General features: G+C 46.4%; 1 protein-coding gene across 1 annotated transcript in view; it reads right to left on the minus strand.

The window, feature by feature from the left end:
• MYOF (myoferlin) overlaps nt 1–16040 on the minus strand; it is a 160916-nt gene extending 144876 nt beyond the window's left edge. Inside the window, 1 exon segment of the mRNA XM_007471569.1 lies at nt 15953–16040. Within this exon segment, the coding sequence (XP_007471631.1) occupies nt 15953–16040 (88 nt within the window).
• Nucleotides 16041–17454: the final 1414 nt, after the last annotated feature.

The following is a 17454-nucleotide window of genomic DNA, read 5'->3' on the forward strand; positions in this document are numbered from 1 at the left end:
CTCTTTCCCCTGCTCCACCTCCCCCACCTCCCCCTGTTCCCACCTCTGAAGTTATGAAGAGAACTGTTTCTGTCTACGGTAAGGAATTACATAGTTTCAACCCAGAACATAACAATTGATTCAAATGCAGAATACACTCTGGACCATGATTCAAGGCATTCTTTGAGACATTTCCTGTTTTTTGATTAGCTACACTGGCTTCCCTCTCAGTTCTGTGAAGGTCACCATCGCAGTAATTAACTCGCATGCCAACCTCCCAATAACATTTCCCAAGAACTGAACAAGCACTCCTTGCCAAGCCACTATGCCCTCCTGCACAGAACCATTTCCTTTGCTGTTCACCTACAGTGTGAACTCTTATTGAAATAGTGAGAGAGACACCATGACTCCTAAGTCCGGATTGGTACATCTGTGCTGAGAGGACCAGGGTGATTGTTAATCCTATGTCAACTTGGCTAGTCTATGGTGCCAGTTGTTTGGTCCAACACTAGTCTAGAGGTTGCTGCGAAGGTATTTTATAGATGTGACTAACATTTGCAATCAACTGTCTTTAAATAAAGCAGATTACTCTCTATAAGGTGGGTAGGCCTCATCCAAACAGCTGAAGGCCTTAAAAGGAATAACTGAGGTTTCCTAGAGAAGAAAGAATTCTGCCTCAAGACTGTATCAGAAGATCCTGCCCAAGTTTCCAGCCTGCCTGCCTGCCCTTTAGATTTCAGTCTCAAGACTACATCAACTCTTACCTGAATTTCCAGCCTACTTGTCTGCTGTTGGGCTGCACCCTGCAGGCCTACAAGGACTCTGCTTGCCCAGCTTCAAAACCAAAGAAAGAGCCCAGAGTAAGCAACAGAGACATCATTGGTTTAATGGAGGGGGGAGCTTACACCTCTGAAGCAAGGTCCTGGAGCGACACCCCACCATGTGCTGCAGACAGCAGGCAGGACGTGGCAGCAGTCTTCAGTCCCAGGGGGGAAGGGGAGGTTACCACTTATAGGGGAATTGATGTCAGATGCGCTCATTAGTTACCAGGGAAACCAGCAGAGGGGCATGTCCTTCACGGCCCCTTTGATAAGAGCAATCACCAGCTGGGGCCTGGGGCAAGTAAGTAGGAAGGTGAGGCAGGTGAGTAAGATACAGGTAAAGCAGGCACTGGTCGGGCAGGGGATGTAGAGACAGCAAGAGAACAGCCATCTTGAGTGGCCTGACCATATACCTGCCCCAGAAATTTCAGTCTTGCCAGCCCCTACAATTGCATGAGCCCTCTCCCCCTCTCTGTCTCTCTCTCCCTGTCTCTGTCTCTCTCCATTTATATGTACATATATACTATTGGTTCCAGAGAAACGGAACCAACTGGTAACACGAGGTGCCCATGGAAGTAATAACATCTACGATGGTAACACATTTTACATACTTCCAAATACATACACACCATCTCACTGATCCTAACAATCCTGCAGGAAGACAGGTATTGGTCCAGCTCTTCTCACTGGACTTTCAAATCAGGGAACTCTCCATTTCCCTGAGCTGTTACCTCAGGGAGACATAAGGCTCAACCACCAAGCTCAGAGTCCCTCTTGTGTGAACTGGTGAATTTAGACTAGATGATCTCTAAGTTTTCCTCCAGGTCCAATATGAAGTGCCCCCAAGTCCTGACTGGTTAGATTGCTGCGTCTTACTGAGATGGCCCCAGGAGAAATGGGGGTGCTACTTACAAAGCTTTCTTAAGTAACTCAGCTCTTTGGTACGCAAGGTAGATCAGCCATGCATCTAAACTTGACCTCCCGTTCAGAAATACTTCTGCATCTTCTCTGGGTCCTGGATTATGCCCCCTCTGTTTTGAGAAACATTCACAGACATACACAAAGGCATCCACTATATGGCTTAAAATTTCACAGAGCCCCCTGAAGCCCTTCCACACATGGCTAACAGTTATTAAGTGCTCTGACCTAGTCACTGTTCCCAGCGCTTCCCATGACTGTCTCACTTAATCTTCACACCAACCCTAAGAGGTAAGTTCTATTATGATCATCTCCAGTTTCAGAGGAAGAAACCAAGACACAGAGAGGGTAAGCAACTTATCAGAAGTCACACAGCAAGTGAGTGGTAGAGCAAGGATTCAAACTCTAGAAGATACAGACACAGAGCAATTTCCAAAACTGGAGGATTTAGACCAGAGAGTGACTTCTTAAAGGCTGGGACTGCATTATTAACATTGTTATCCACCCCCAGAGTCATTTCTCCATGATTTGAATGAAATGGACTTGATAAGCTCATAAGTATTATGACTAAAGTTGCTTCAATGATTAAGAAAATGAATACAAAGTGCTCAGCATAGGGCCCAGCATATCGTAAGCACTAAACCAGCAGGAGCTAGTATATCAATATTACTTCTTATGGCACCTGAGCAGCATCCAGTGTGGACTCCAGGAGGTTTCCCAGGCTATGGAGCCCTCTCTGGAGGGCAGGGTCCCAGTGCCGAAAGGAAGTGCCCAGGGGCCTGGGCACAGCCCTGGTGGAGCAATTCTGCCACGTGGCTCCATTCCAGGCCTCTGAGGCTCGCCAGAGGCAGCTGGCATGTGGGTAGTGCCTGCTCCTCCCTGGCAGTGAGCCTGGCAGCTACCAGCATCTAGAAGAACATCCACAAGAACCAGGAAGCAGGGAAGGCTCCAGGAAGGGCTAGCAGGACACTACTCCGCCCTCAGGTGTTAGAGGGACTCATGAAGACAGGTGGCCCATCCAGGTCAATCTGGCTGAAGGAGTATCTCTATTTGCTTCCCAACCGGCTGCACTAATGCTCCAGGAGATGTTGCCAAACCGGTTCTGAGAGAAAGGCATTTTGGCCAAATGGCAACTGTGACACAAAGCGAGGCTGTTTTGTAAATTTCTGAAACAGTCACTGACATTGCTGATTAAAGCAACGCCCAGACAAAAAGGCAGGCTGGGTTACCGCTAAGCTTTCTGTTCCCAGTGCCCCAGTGGCCTCTGGAGCCGCCCCTTCAGGCACACACACTCTTGAATCAAAACCTAATCCTCAGGGGAGCTGCGGTGAAGCCCAGTCAATCTGAACAACCCATACAGCATCTACTTCCTAAAAGCTGACCCTGGGGTGTGGTCACTTTCCAGCCCTGCCAACTGCCTGGGCTGCAGATGAAGGGAGCCCAGGTCGGGCAGGCACCTGGATCAGCTCTCTCGGTGGAGAACTGAATACAAGCAACTATTCTGTGCCAAACACTTTAAACACATTCACGTCAAATCCTTATGCGGGAGTGTTGGGCTGCACCCCCCAGGCCTACAAGGCCTGTGCTTGCCCAGCTTCAAGACCAAAGAAAGGGCCCAGAGTCAGCAACAGAGACATCAATGATTTAATGGAGGGGGGAGCTTACATGTCTGAAGCAAGGTCCTGGAGCGACACCCCACCATGTTCAGCGAACGATGGGCAGGACGCCGCGGCAGTCTTCGCTCCCGGAGAGGAGGCCCCGTGTGGTGGAGGAGAGATTACCAGTTATAGGGAATTGACATCAGGTGGGCTCATTAGTTACCAGGGAAACCAGCAGAGGGGCAAGTCCCTCATGCCCCTTTGATGAGAACAGTCACCAGCTGGGGCCTGGGGCAAGTACCCAGGAAAGTGAGTCAGGTGAGTAAGATACAGGAGAAGCAGGCATTGGTTGGGCAGGGGATGTACAGAGAGCAAGAGAACAGCCATCTTGAGTGGCCTGACCACACACTTGGGGGTGGCTCTGGGTTTGTGAAAACCAGGGGTGGCCTGTCTGTATTGTACCTGTGGTATCTGGTTGCAGTGCCCCTCTACATACCTGACCCCAGGGATATCTCGGAAGAGAGGCAGACCAAGATTGTAAGGGTTATACAGGGTATGTAGGGGTGAAGTGTACGGTCAGGCCACTCAAGAAGGCTGTTCTCTTGTTCTCTGTACATCCCCTGCCCGACCAGTGCCTGCTTCTCCTATATCTTACTCACCTGACTGACCTTCCTATGTACTTGCCCCAGGCTGCAGGTAGTGATTGTTCTTATCAAAGGGGCCGTGAGGGGCGTGCCCCTCTGCTGGTTTGCCTGGTGACTAATGAGCCCACCTGACCGTCATTTCCCCTATAATTCGTAATCGCCACCCCCTGTCCCCCACCCCAGTGAAGACTGCCACCATGTCCTGCCCACCGTCCACCACACATGGTGGGGTGTTGCTCTAGGACCTTGCTTCAGACATGTAAGCTCCCCCCTCCATTAAACCACTGATGTCTCTGTTGCTGACTCCCGGCTCTTTCTTTGGTCTTGAAGCTGGGCAAGCAGAGTCCTTGTAGGCCTGCAGGGTGCAGCCCAACAGGGAGGTACTAATATCCCCATTTTGCAGATGAGGAAACTGAGGTTCAGGGGTGTTAACTGACTTGCCCAAGATCACAAAGCTACCAGTTGGCAGAGCTGAGCTTCAGCCACATGCCTGCCTCATTTCCAAACCTGTGCTCTTCACCAGCACCTCAAGCTGAGGGTGCCAGGCAACCTGCCACATTTTCACCACTTACCAGCTGGGTGACCTTGGGCACTGACTCCAACTCTCCATACCCAGATTTCGTCGTTAATAAACATGGCAACCTAATGCCCAGGAGTAATAGGTACCCAATTTGGGGCTCATGCCAGGCACTCTTCAAAGGGCTTTGTATGTTACCTGTTGCTATTATTATCCTTATTTAAGCCCAATAGCACAATAACATTAAGTAGTTTGTCCAGGCTCACCTGCTAGTAAGAAACAAAGCCAGAATCTCGATGCAGGTGTTCTGGCTCCTAAGACTTAACCTCTGGTGTCTCTGGCTAACACGTTTCTGAGACATAATCTGCTAGAGACTGAATTAAGACTGGTGCTCTGCAGATTCACTTTGGGCCCTGCTTGAGGAGATGACTTCCTATTGTTTCAAGAGAGCCCCTCAAGACCTCAGTGTTCTGGAAAAGGGGATGAAAAAGGTCACCTGGTAGGATTGCATTGAGGATCAAAGGAGAGAGCGTGAAAGTGCCAGGACACAAGGGACATGCCTCTGTGTAGGATTCACATCAGAATCATAAACGGCCTCCATTAGACTACATGAAGAGGACCCAGCTCCTCTGCCCTCCCTGACTCCAAGAGATTGTATCAAGAGAAAAGAGTCACAGAAAAGAACTTTGAAAATAAGCACAAAGCACTGAGTCAAAAGCTTGATAACTCCATCCTAACCCTCCTAGGCAACAATCTTAGCTGAATTACGACTCAGCCTCAGATCCTGGTATCCCATAATTAATCATCTCTTTTAATGGGATTTTTGCCATTGCCAGCAGTTTTGATCCACTACACTCAGCCCTCCTTCCTATGCTGAGAAGAGCTTTGGCCTTGGGGCTCTTGAGCAGAGCTGGGCTGGTCAGTTGCTGCAGGTGTGAGGGAAAACTGGAGATCAGTAGTGTCTGTGGATGGCGGCTTGTTAGTGGGCGAGGACGGAGGGTAGACTTAATGCAAGAGAGATGCCAAGCACTGGGAAAGCCAGACACGCACGACGCAGTGGGAAAGTGCATGAGACAAAGAGTCTTGGTCTGGGGTTCGAGTCCTTGCCTCTTCCTGGTCACCCAGCTTTGGCCACTCTTGTCCTCTCTGAGACTCAAGGTGCTCATCTGTGAAATGGGTATAAACAATACATGTCCTGGACACCTGCTAGAGTTGTTGTGAGGAACAAACATGATCAAGCCCAGGAAAGGGCTTTCTGCACTGTAAGTGCCCTGGGCAGAAGCTCCTTCCTCAGGCCATGTCTGTCACACGTGGAAGGCCACCATAATGTGTCCAGCATACTGGGACAAACTGGAGGGCATTTGGAGCCCCAGACAAGACCCCTGAAGCCAGAGGTATCTGGCTCCAAGGCACCACAGCCCCAGGCCCTGGCACTGGTCTGATCAGATGCCTTCAGGGCTGAATCTGGCCAGGGAAACAGAGCCTGGATTGTCAGGCTTAGGGAGCTAAGCCCTGAGCCCAGGTGCACTAATTACCCCAGGGTGGGTCAAATGCAGCCTCACCACACAGGGGTGGGTGTTACAGCCTCAGGGTGGGCCTGTGTATCCCAGCTCCACCTGGAACCTAGTGTGGGGTCTTGAACAAAGCAACTCACTCTCCCCAACACGTGGTCTCTTCAGCTGTAAAATGAGGGACTTCATTTTTTTGGTGAAAAATAGATAAATGCATATATGTGAAGCTTTGGTGCAATGCTTCATAGCTAGAAAGTGCTCGTCATCAATATAATCTGCAAAATTTATGCCTCCTTTCCAGGAGTTTAAACTCATTGAACTCTGCATTCACTGAAGTCTCACTGGATCTACAGCTAGACTACAAGCTGCATGCAGGCAGCGGCCAAGTCTGGCTTGTTTCCCATCCAGCTTGCAGTGCTGAGCCCAAGGCCTGGCAAAGTACACTCTCGACCAAGATTTGTTAAATGAGTTTATGCCTGAGAGGAGCAGTAGGAAGAAACAGCAGCAAAAAAGAGGATGGAAAGAGACAGGGACTGCCCAGGCAGTGAATTCCAACAATGAGGAGTGATAAGCAAAAAGAATGGTTTGGTTTTTTTTTTTCCTGTCTTTTTTTAAATAATGAAAGAGGGATAAGGGAAGAGATTTTTTTTAATTGATAAGTTATGCTATTGGGATGAAAAGATGATGAAAGTAATAAACAAGAAAACTAAGGTAAGGGGAAGTGGAAACTCACCCTGCCGTTCAAATATTAGGATGTTAATACTTTACACGTAATAAGTAAAGAGTTGTAGTCTCCACTAATAAAATGGCTCCCACTTGACTCTCCAGGAACTGATTCACTGCTAAGCTATGTCAGCTCTGAGCTTCTGAGTCACAGCGCGTCCTAAAGGCTTTCATACCCTGGGGAAACTCACCCCAGGAGGGCTGGGTTTTGTTTTTCCTTCTTTTTTTAAAGTTCTTTTGTTCTTGGTACACAGTCTTCCTCTTTCAGACTGGGTCCAGATGCCCCTAGCACACGGAACAATTCAATCTGTTCAGATCGGGGAGGAAGGGATCATAATTTGACTTGGTTGTTTTAGGCACATATCTTTTTTTTCTCTCTGTAACCGTGATGACCTCCAGGAAGACACACAGAGGCTCTGGAATCAAGAGTCCAGAGATGAATCCTGACCCGTCTCTGTCTCAGTTTCCTCATGCGTAAAGCCAGACTTCAAGAGGTGAGGTGGGAATAAATATCTATTTTTAGTCCAGGTACCTTAAAGACATCATCTCATTTGACTTTTACAATCTTCATGGGTAGGCCTTATACCCACTTCACAGCTAGGAAAACTGAGATTCAGAGAGGTTTCTTGTCATTAATTAGACCAAAGCCCTAATGTCAAGGTCAGAGGTAGGCTAGGGCTCCCCTGCCTTCCAGCTCCCTTTGAGATGCAGCTCAATGGATCCCAAACAGCATGTGGAAACCCTGAAGTCCTAAATATTCAAGGTCAGTTTTGTAGTTTGTGGTCACAGGGATCTGGTCTCATTTTGTCCTACGTGGTCCCCCTGGCCTCTGAGATCCTAAACTGAATGACTGAAGGGAGGAGCCAGAATCATTCATTCAACATTATTTATTGGTCATCTACTATTTGCCAGGCACTGAGCTAGGTGCTAGAGAAAGAGACACGGTCCCTGCCCTCATGAAGCTTCCAGTCTGATTGAAGAGGCACACAGAAATCAAATAAGCCAGCAAATACGTAACTACAAAATACAAATACAAATACAAATACATAAATACAAATACATAACTGTTCCAACAGATGCCACAAAGGAGCATAGGATGTTAGGGGACAGAACTACAGGGCACCTGATCTAGGGCTACTCTGATCTCCCAGGATGTGCTGCTGGGAGAAGCAGGGTGACCTCTGGTTCCAGCCTTGGCCTGGGGAGTCCAGGCCAACCGGAAGACCTGGTACTGCAGGGAACCAAGGCTATTTCCCACTTGCCTTATGCCCTGCTATGACGCTCAGCACAACCTTGGCTGCACAGACCTCACAAGGCCAGGGCGCCACTGGTCAAGAGGCCACCAGGCTCTCAAGCCTGCTGCTGGGCCCCTGACAGGCAGGCTTCCGGTCACAGGAGGGCTGCTTCATTGCTGGCCACTGAGGCTGCAGAATCACTGCAGGGATTCTCACTTTAAGTTAATGAGGCAAATGTGAGCCGAAAATCCAAGTCAACAGAGAGTTGCTAAGAATCTACCGTTTATACCCCTTAGGATGACTATTATCCCCAAACAAACAAACAAAAACCACAAAAAAACAAGTGGTGCTGAAGATGTGGAGAAATTGGAACCCTTTTGCACTGTTGGTGGGAATGTAAAATAGTGCAGTCACTATGGAAAACAGTATGGTGGTATCTCAAAAAATTAAACACAGACTTACCAAATGATCCAGCAATTCTACGTCAGGTGTAAACCTCAAAGAACTGAAAGCTGGGACTCAAATGATATTTGTACACCCACGTTCACAGCATGATTCACAACAGCTAAAAGGTGGAAGCAACTCAGGTCCATCAGTGGACAAATGTATCAACAAAATGTGGTATAGACATACTATGGAATATTATTTAGTCTTAAAAAAGGAAGGGAATTCTGACACATGTCACAACATGGATAAAACTTGAAGACATTCTGCCAAGTGAAATAAGCCTGTCACAAAAGGACCAATATTGCATGATTCCACTTGTACCAGGTACTTAAGAGTAATCAGAGAGACAGAAAGTAGAACTATACATTTAAAAATGATTTAAAAGGTAAATTTTATGCTATGTACATTAGAGCACCATTAAAAAAAAAACCTGTTATATGCCTAGCTGAGAGGCTATCATGTGCTCTCACAGATGAATCAAACACGGGCTCTGCCTTCAAACCGCCCATGTGCCACAGCTGAAGGGCATCCCATTTATTCATGTAAGCCTGGGCCACCCCTCAGACGTCCCCCAGGGTTCTGTATATACTCCCAGCAGTGGGGAAGGAGTCAGGAATAAAACGGGGAGGAAATGAGCATTTGCCATATAACTACTACACACCAGGCACTGTGATAGTGTTTTATCACCGTTGATCCTTAAGAGTACCCTTGTGAGGTACGTGTAATTCTCCCCATTTTATAGGCAAGGAAAGAAAAGCTCAGAAACATAGTTGCTCCAAAGATTTAGCTCCTAGTGATAAAGTCAGGAGTGAAACTCTGCTCAGTCCAAAGTTCATCCCCTTTCACGTAATGTGTTGATTACAAAGAAAGGGGGCTCCTTAAAGGAGGGGTAGGGGTGGGGTCAGATTACAGCTTAAAGATGGGAAGAAGCAGGTCTAACCCCCAAACTGGAGGGAGATAAACTGGATGGTTCATGTTCTCGGCCCTCAGAAGCTTACCTTGTGTAGGATCCACCTTGTCTGTCCCGGGATTCTGTATTCCTTGTCACAGCTGATTGGACCAGGGGTGCGACCAAAACTGAACCAACTGGAGTCTTGGTCTCAAGCATCTCAATTAAGAGACACAGATGCTGTAGCAGATGTGGAGTCAGGACCAAGTCATCTCCGTGGTAACCCAGAGCCCTATGCAAGCTGCTAACTGCAAGGGAGCAGCGGTAAGAGTCCCCACTAAGGCAGCCAATGTGCAGAGAGGAAGGGCGGAGACCTGAGGCACACGGTCCCCTGGGGAGCCAGAGCAAAGGCTTCCCTGCCCGACAGGTGAGGCCCGTGATTGTATTCTGGGAAATTTCTCTCTAACTTTAGGGGAAAAACTTGAGCAAACCTGAGTTCCTTGCAATTCAACAACTGCTGACATGACGCTTTACCCCTCAGGTGGGACAACTGGGTTGGGAGAGAAGGACCTTATGTGCGTGAGACCACAGCTCAGCTTGGTTGAGGAAATGCTCCCCATTTGACTTTTGGGAGAATAGCAAAATGTGTCTTTGGTATCACTTTCTATTTCTGTGCCTCTCTTCCGGGTCCTCCCTCTCCAGTCTCAGGTAGCTAATGCCCTCAGGCTGGCCTCTGGCAGAGACACCCCACCCAGCCCTGCAGGCACGCACAGGCTAAACACTCCCTAACCCTAACCTTCATGTCCTATTTTACAGAAGAGAGTGAGGAAGGATGGCCCAACTGGCCTGCCCAGCAGGGTTTTCTTATTCATTTAATTCGATTGGGCTGCTTCCTTAGTATCTTTCACATTAGATCCTGCCTTCTCATTCTAGCCCTGGAATGAGCTCCCTCTGCGGTGGAAAGCATTTGCCTCAACTAGTAAACCATCTAATTAGTCTACCTGACTAGAACTAATCTGTCCACAATGCAGCCTAGTGGCCCCCCAGTGATTTATGAGTAAAGCGCAATCCCAATCACTCCAGATTACTCTGTCAACCTCACCCCACAGGCCCGTGGCTCCCTGGCCTTTTTTGGTGCTGTTCCAAACCTAGAACGTCTTTCTTTTCATTACTTCTGTCAAATTTCCACTCATCCTTTAAGAGCAACTCAAGGACACCTTGTCCATGGAACTTTTCACACTTCCATCTGCTTTTGCACTATAATTTTTGCATGTCTATTCTGGTTTGTAACTCATTCTTGTGTTCCAACCGGTTGCTTCCCTAGAAGACCAAACCATGTTATACGTATTTTTCTAGACTTGATTTCTGATATACTGTCTGGCACATTTTAGGGCTCCATAAAAGTAAACGTTATCAAATAGGGAAGGAAGTTTAGGAATGCCCATGTGCAATTTCACATGTGTATTCATTTAATCCTCAAACACCCCTGCAAGGTAAGAGGTGTTATTAAGAACTCTGAAGCTGAAGGTTTTAATTCATTAGCTCATGAGCACTTAGGAAGTAAGAGGTGAGAATTGGGATCCTCATTCCTAGGGCTCCCTGGCTCCAAAGCCCAGGGCTTTGGCACCGTCATGCTCAATAGGCTTTGTATCCTAATGCCTAAGGCCAAGTTAGCTGATAAGGCTTAAGGTATCAGATGTCTAAGCAGCTGTTTCTGAGTGAAAACTCTGCTCAGACCCACTCGAAGCACACCCGTATTCAACAGAACAGCTGTTCAATAGAAATTACAAAGTAGGTAAGGTCACCGCCGCCATATCACAGCAGATGCATTATGCCTTACAGACCACTGAACGTTTCATGTATGAATTTTCAACATAAAACTGGCAGCTTCACATTTTTCTTGCCAGGATCAAGAAAGCAAAAAGTAGCACGACACCGATTTGCCCCTGGGTAGCAGGTGTTAGGCACGTTAGAAATGTGTGAAGTGGCCCTTTGCCAAGCCTCATCCACAAAGCACCTGAGAGAATATTAAGCGTAATTCTTCCTGAAAGAAGGGAGAATGGCGGACTTCTGATGGTCCCTTTCAGGACCAAGAATCAATTACTTTATTGCACTAAGATGTCTCAAATCTCTTGCCAGGGCATTGTTTCTAGGGTCAACCTTTAAAAGGTATATTCAACATCAGTGACATGTTAGATGTGGCGGAGGATATAAAAACCCCATGCCTTCTTGGCTGAGCCAGAGACTCACCAGTAAACCCAAACCAGACAAAGACCAGTGCCCCTAAACACACCTTGAGGGCGTGCAGTTAAGATCTGTCGTGGAGGAGGAAAACAAGTCACACTGATTCACTTTTAAAAGGCAATTGTGGGACTTCCCTGGTGGAGCAGTGGTTACGAATCCGCCTGCCAATGCAGGGGACACAGGTTCGAGCCCTGGTCCGGGAAGATCCCACATGCCGCGGAGCTGCTAAGCCCACGTGCCACAACTACTGAGCCTGCGCTCTAGAGGCCGTGAGCCACAACTACTGAGCCCACATGCCACAACTACTGAAGCCTGCGCACCTAAAGCCCATGCTCCGCAACAAGAGAAGCCACCACAATGAGAAGCTCATGCACCACAACGAAGAGTAGCCCCCGCTCGCCGCAACTAGAGAAAGCCCGCACGCAGCAACGAAGACCCAACGCAGCCCAAGATAAATTAATTAAAACAAAACAAAACAAAGTCTTCACGTTGAGAGAGGCCTCAGAAGTCTGTCTAATCTAATCTCAGCTAGATTCAGTCTCACAACCTGGCTGTCTGCGTGAAACTCAAGGGAAAATGGCCACGTCTGGCTGGCAGGCACTCTGATCTTAACATTCAGAGCTGGCTCTCGGAACCTGGTGAACCCAAAGAACATGAAAAATCAAGTGGCTTTTGTGGTTTCCATAATCTCCTTCTGCACTGCTAAGTATCAATGACATCCACACCACAGGGACTCCAGTAACCCCCAAATCCTCCTGGTTCATACTAGGTCCTAAGAAGTTCAGTCTCAGAAGGGGACTGTACACGAGAGGCTGAGGTCAACTCTAAACCAGTTGGTTGTCAGTACAGCACATTCCCAACCACAGTCTAACCGGGGGCCTCAATGTCTATACCGGTATCACCATTAACACTCCCATCACTTGGCCATTCTTCCCACCATCCTACAGCTTGAGAAGTGTTGCTTCCTGCCTGACCTTGCTGTTTTATGTACTCAAGAGGCAAAATTGTACACATTTCAGTAAATTCAGGGGCTCTCTTCGGTGCCGCCTTGACCCTCTGTTAGGGCTTTTGACATCCTACTCTCCTCACTCCCCCAGGCCACCCCGTGACGTGCATCCAGCTTTGCTCCGTTCCCACTGATGGATATGTGGTGGTATCAGTATCCTCAGTTCTGTCAGAACTTAATGTTAGCGAATTCCCTGGTGGATCAGTGGTTAAGAATCTGCCTGCCAATGCAGGGTACACGGGTTTGAGCCCTGGTCCAGGAAGATCCCACATGCCGTGGAGCAACTAAGCCCACGCACCACAACTACTGAGCCCGCGAGCCACAACTACTGAAGCCAGCGCGCCTAGAGCCCACGCTCCGCAACAAAGAGAAGCCACCGCAGTGAGAAGCCCGCGCAACCCAATGAAGAGTAGCCCCCGCTCACCACAACTAGAGAAAAGCCTACATGCAGCAACAAAGACACAACTCAGCCAAAAATAAAAAAACAGTAAAAGAAAATAAAAAGAACAATGTTACTTAATCTTACCCAGTGCTCAAAATTGGAAGGCACTCCTGGAAAGGGTTTGCCATCACCAGTGTTTTAAACCATTGGAATAGATTGAAAGCAAGAAAAATGCCATATTCATTACTATATCTGCTTTAGTGCCTAAGGCAATGCCTTCCATACCTTGCTGAGAGCAGTTATTCAGTACATGGAACTGTAAAATTATAAAACCTTAAAGCTGGAAGAAATCTCAAAATTAGTTCCCATGATTCCACAGCTGAGAAATTTGAGATGTGGGTGATTAAATCTGGGTCATCGGCTACTTTGTCAATGTTAGCCAGAGTCCAGATGTTCCTACTCTAAGTTGAGTTGTTTCTTCCATCGGGTTGCTTATCAGATGAATGAATGAATGAATGACTTTACTGCTCAACTGATACTATGAAAGGAGACTGGAAAACAGACTGAAGTTAAACAATGTAGCAAAAGGAATGGTTTAGATAGCCTATATTTGCCCACCTTAACTGAAGTTTTTCACTTTTCAGTTGAGTGTTTATGTCCATAGCTAAGGCAGACATACTTTTAGTCATTTAAAAGTTTGACCAATGCATATACACTCCAGACAAATAACAAGTCAGATTTCAATATAGTGTTAAATTTTAATTTCATTATAATCTATATGACTTGCCCCATGACATCACCAGATTGAACCCAACATATTTTTACGTGTCTTTACATGTCAGTGGTGAAGGAAACAAACTTTTCATGTTATGTCTCTATTATGTAGCTGCTTCAAGAAAAAAAAAAATTATAAAACCACAGTGAGATATCACCTCACACCTGTCAGAATGGCTATTATCAAAAAGGCAAGAAATAACAAGTGTTGGTGAGGATGTAAAGAAAAGGGAACCCTCGTACATTGTTGGTGGGGATGTGAATAAATGCAGCCACTATGAAAAACAGTATAGAGATTCCTCAAAAAATTAAGAATACAACTACCACATGATTCAGCTATCACTTCTGGCATTTATCTAAAGAACACAAAAACACTAATTTGAAAAGATATGTGCACCCCTATGTTCATTGCAGCATTATTTACAATAGCCAAGATATGGAAATAACCTAAGTGCCCATCAATGGATGAATGGATAAAGAAGATATGGTATATATATGCAATGGAAATACTACACCGAAATAAAAAAAGGTGAAATCTTGCCATTGCAACAACATGGATAGACCTTGAGGGTATTATGCTAAATGAAATAAGTCAGATAGAGAAAGACAAATGCCATATGATTTCTCTCATATGTGGAATATAAAGAACAAACAAACAAAAAACAAATGAACAAACCAAAACGAAACAAAAGCAAACCTGCAGATACAGAGAACAGAGTAGTGGTAACCAGATGGGAAAGAATGGGGAGGAAGGCAAAATGTGTAAAGGGGATCGACTGTGTGGTGAAGAATGGAAACTAAATTTTTGGCGTTGAGCATGTTGTAATGTATACAGAAGTCGAAATATAATGTTGTACACATGCAACTTATAAAATGTTATAAACCAATGTTACTGCAATGAAAAATAAATTTAAAATTAAATTAAAAAGAGAAAAATATTTTTTAAAAGAATACATGCAAATGAACTCTGACATAACATGACTTCATGATATTCACTAACCAGATTCTCAAACTACATTGTCCTTTAAGCATCCAACTTCTTTCTGTCCCCCAGATCTTTTTTTTTTTTAAACTAAACAATCATTTGGCAGCTCTGGGTTTCATTTCTGGCATTCTCCTGCTCATCTCAGAGGGGGAGGTTTAAGGAAAGAAACAGAGATAAAATGGACAAAAGAAAAGAGAAAGGCACAGATTACTCAGAAACCATAAGGAAGAAGCAGTCAGGTTCCTGGAGGAAGAGAGAATGCACTGAGGTGTGGTCAGGAACCACATACCCATCAAGGCTCCCACTTTTTCTGCCCTCCCCTCTCACTCCCTCTCATTCCTCCTGCCAAGGAGTGAGCTGGCAATCTTACCAATGACCTTGGACAAACAGAAAATGATAAAGCTCCTAAATTCAGCTTTAGCCACACCACTCCAGCCAAAACTAGAAACACCTACAATGGCTGGGAGTGTGCCATCACTCCAACCGCTCCTGTCCCCCTCCACTGCAATCAAATGTCAGGAAAAATAGCCTGTTGGAATTAACAATAAGCCTTGTAAAGATGGTCTAGTCTAAACCACCCTCACCTGTTTTGCACAAAAGAAAACTGACATCCAGAGAAATGAGGTCATGTGCCCAAGGTCATTGAGCAAGTCCAAACCTAGATGCCCAAAACTTCAGACTTGCATTGTACCGAGTTCATTTAAAGCAATTTAAAAGCTACCAAACATGCAACGAACAAACAAAAAAACAAAACACCCCAACTTTGGAGAGATGAAGAACAATTACAAAAAGGCACAAATTAACATGAAAACAAACCAAAATAATAACTTTACTCCACCTCCCAGAAGCCCAGTGACAATAAAAGCAGCAGGGGTCTGTTTTACGGAGTAATGATACCTGGAACAACTTAATTGTGCTTTTTCCTCCTTTACCCATTTCTCACAGGCAGAGGAAATAAAAAGTGCATACAAGACTGCTGAAACTCTTAATCTGTACCAACACAGACCTTTTTGATACTCGAAATTTGGTACATCTTTCCCTCCAGGGGCTTATAGAAATCACATTATTAGAGTTAAAACATCAGGTCATTCAGTGGGTCTCATAAGCCCTGGGGAAAATGCCTTCCACAGAAATCCATCCTCTCCCCTGAACTGCACAGGCAACAAACTCCAGCTAAAGCCGCAGAGGATTTGATCATTCGCAGATTTTCAAAGAACGGGACCCAAGAAACTAACATTCCAAAACAGGACTGGAGAAAAAGAAGAAAACTTGTCCTTACCCTTAAAAATAACAGAAACAATAGGATCCGGTTTCCCAAATTTCGTTTTAGGGATATTGCTGGCAGATTCAACAATCACTCGAAGCATGGCTCTCAATGGGTAGAAAGCAAATTTCAGCAACGAAGTTTAAGACACGGGCTCTGGAGCTCGCGGCCGCACCGCCCGGGAGAGAAGGCGGGGGAAGACTTCTCCAGCGAGGAGGGGACGAGGAGAGGCGATGGGTGGGTCCCTGACGGATTACTGTATTTACCTAAGGTTACGTGTAAACTGATACCCAAATGCCCGAGTCTCCGCAGCGCCGCAGGCTCCCACTTAAGAATTCGGGAAATGTGGGAGTGAAAAGGACAAAACCTCAGCTAAAAAGAATTATGGGCAACAAATGAAACTGGGAAGGATTTGGAGCTAATAAATGTGGACAGGTCAAGAGACCACTAAGACGCTGCAGCTAAGAGCAACAAATTCGTGAAGCCCAATTAATTGGATTTCTGTTACCCCTTCCATTCTTTGCTGAGCTTCGTGGAGTTTTAAAACTTTACTGCGTCATTTAAAAATTCTTTTTTACTTTTGCCATTTCTTCTCTCCTGCTGTTGAACTCACCCACGCAGCAACAAGTTAGAGAGCAATTTGTTTTTAATCAGTTAAAGGGTGCCCCCTGTTGTATGGCAGAGAAATAAATGAGTTTATTTCATGCAAACCCAATCCGGAGGTGGTAATCGCGGTTTACAAAATCAGTGTCCTGGGGGCTAATCCTTTTCAGTCACAAAAGGATTCGCCATAGGACTTCTTTAAAAATCCTTACGAGGTGAGAGCTGGTGACCGAAATTTTCCTGGTCCATCAAAAGCTGCTAGCCGGGGCTTCCCTGGTGGCGCAGTGGTTGGGAGTCCACTTGCCGACGCAGGGGACACGGGTTCGTGCCTCGGTCCGGGAAGATCCCACATGCCGCGGAGCGGCTAGGCCCGTGAGCCATGGCCGCTGAGCCTGTGTGTCCGGAGCCTGTGCTCCACAACGGTAGGGGCCACAAGAGTGGAGCCACAACAGGGCCCGCGTACAGCAAAAGAAAGAAAGAAAGAAAAGAAAAGCTGCTAGCCGTCTTCAGTGAAAATGGAGTTCTCCACTCTTTCAGGATCTAAACCCCAGCAGTGTCTTCCTTTCCTTTGTTAAAGAGAAAGGTATTCGATGACACTTGTTAAAGTGAGTAAGGAAGACTTTATTCAAGGGGAGGAATCTTTCAGTGTAGGAGGGAATTTGGACTCAACTCTGAATAGGGCATGGACAAGGGGGAATTTATAGCCAGGGAGCAGGTTGGGGGTCAGGGAATGGAAATTACCAGAAGAAAATATCAGGGGGAAAAGGGGATTCTGGCTCAACCGACCTAACAGGATTCTTACTGTACATAGGTCAGGGTGACGAGACATTACCTGGGTGATGGTGGAGAACGAGGCACCCCAAAAGATACAGAGTGATCAGATATGGAGGGAGCAGAGTTCTCGTTAAACTGAC

The sequence above is a fragment of the Lipotes vexillifer genome, unplaced genomic scaffold (genome assembly GCF_000442215.2).
Source record: "Lipotes vexillifer unplaced genomic scaffold, Lipotes_vexillifer_v1.1 scaffold325, whole genome shotgun sequence".
Classification (NCBI taxonomy): Eukaryota; Metazoa; Chordata; class Mammalia; order Artiodactyla; family Lipotidae; genus Lipotes; species Lipotes vexillifer.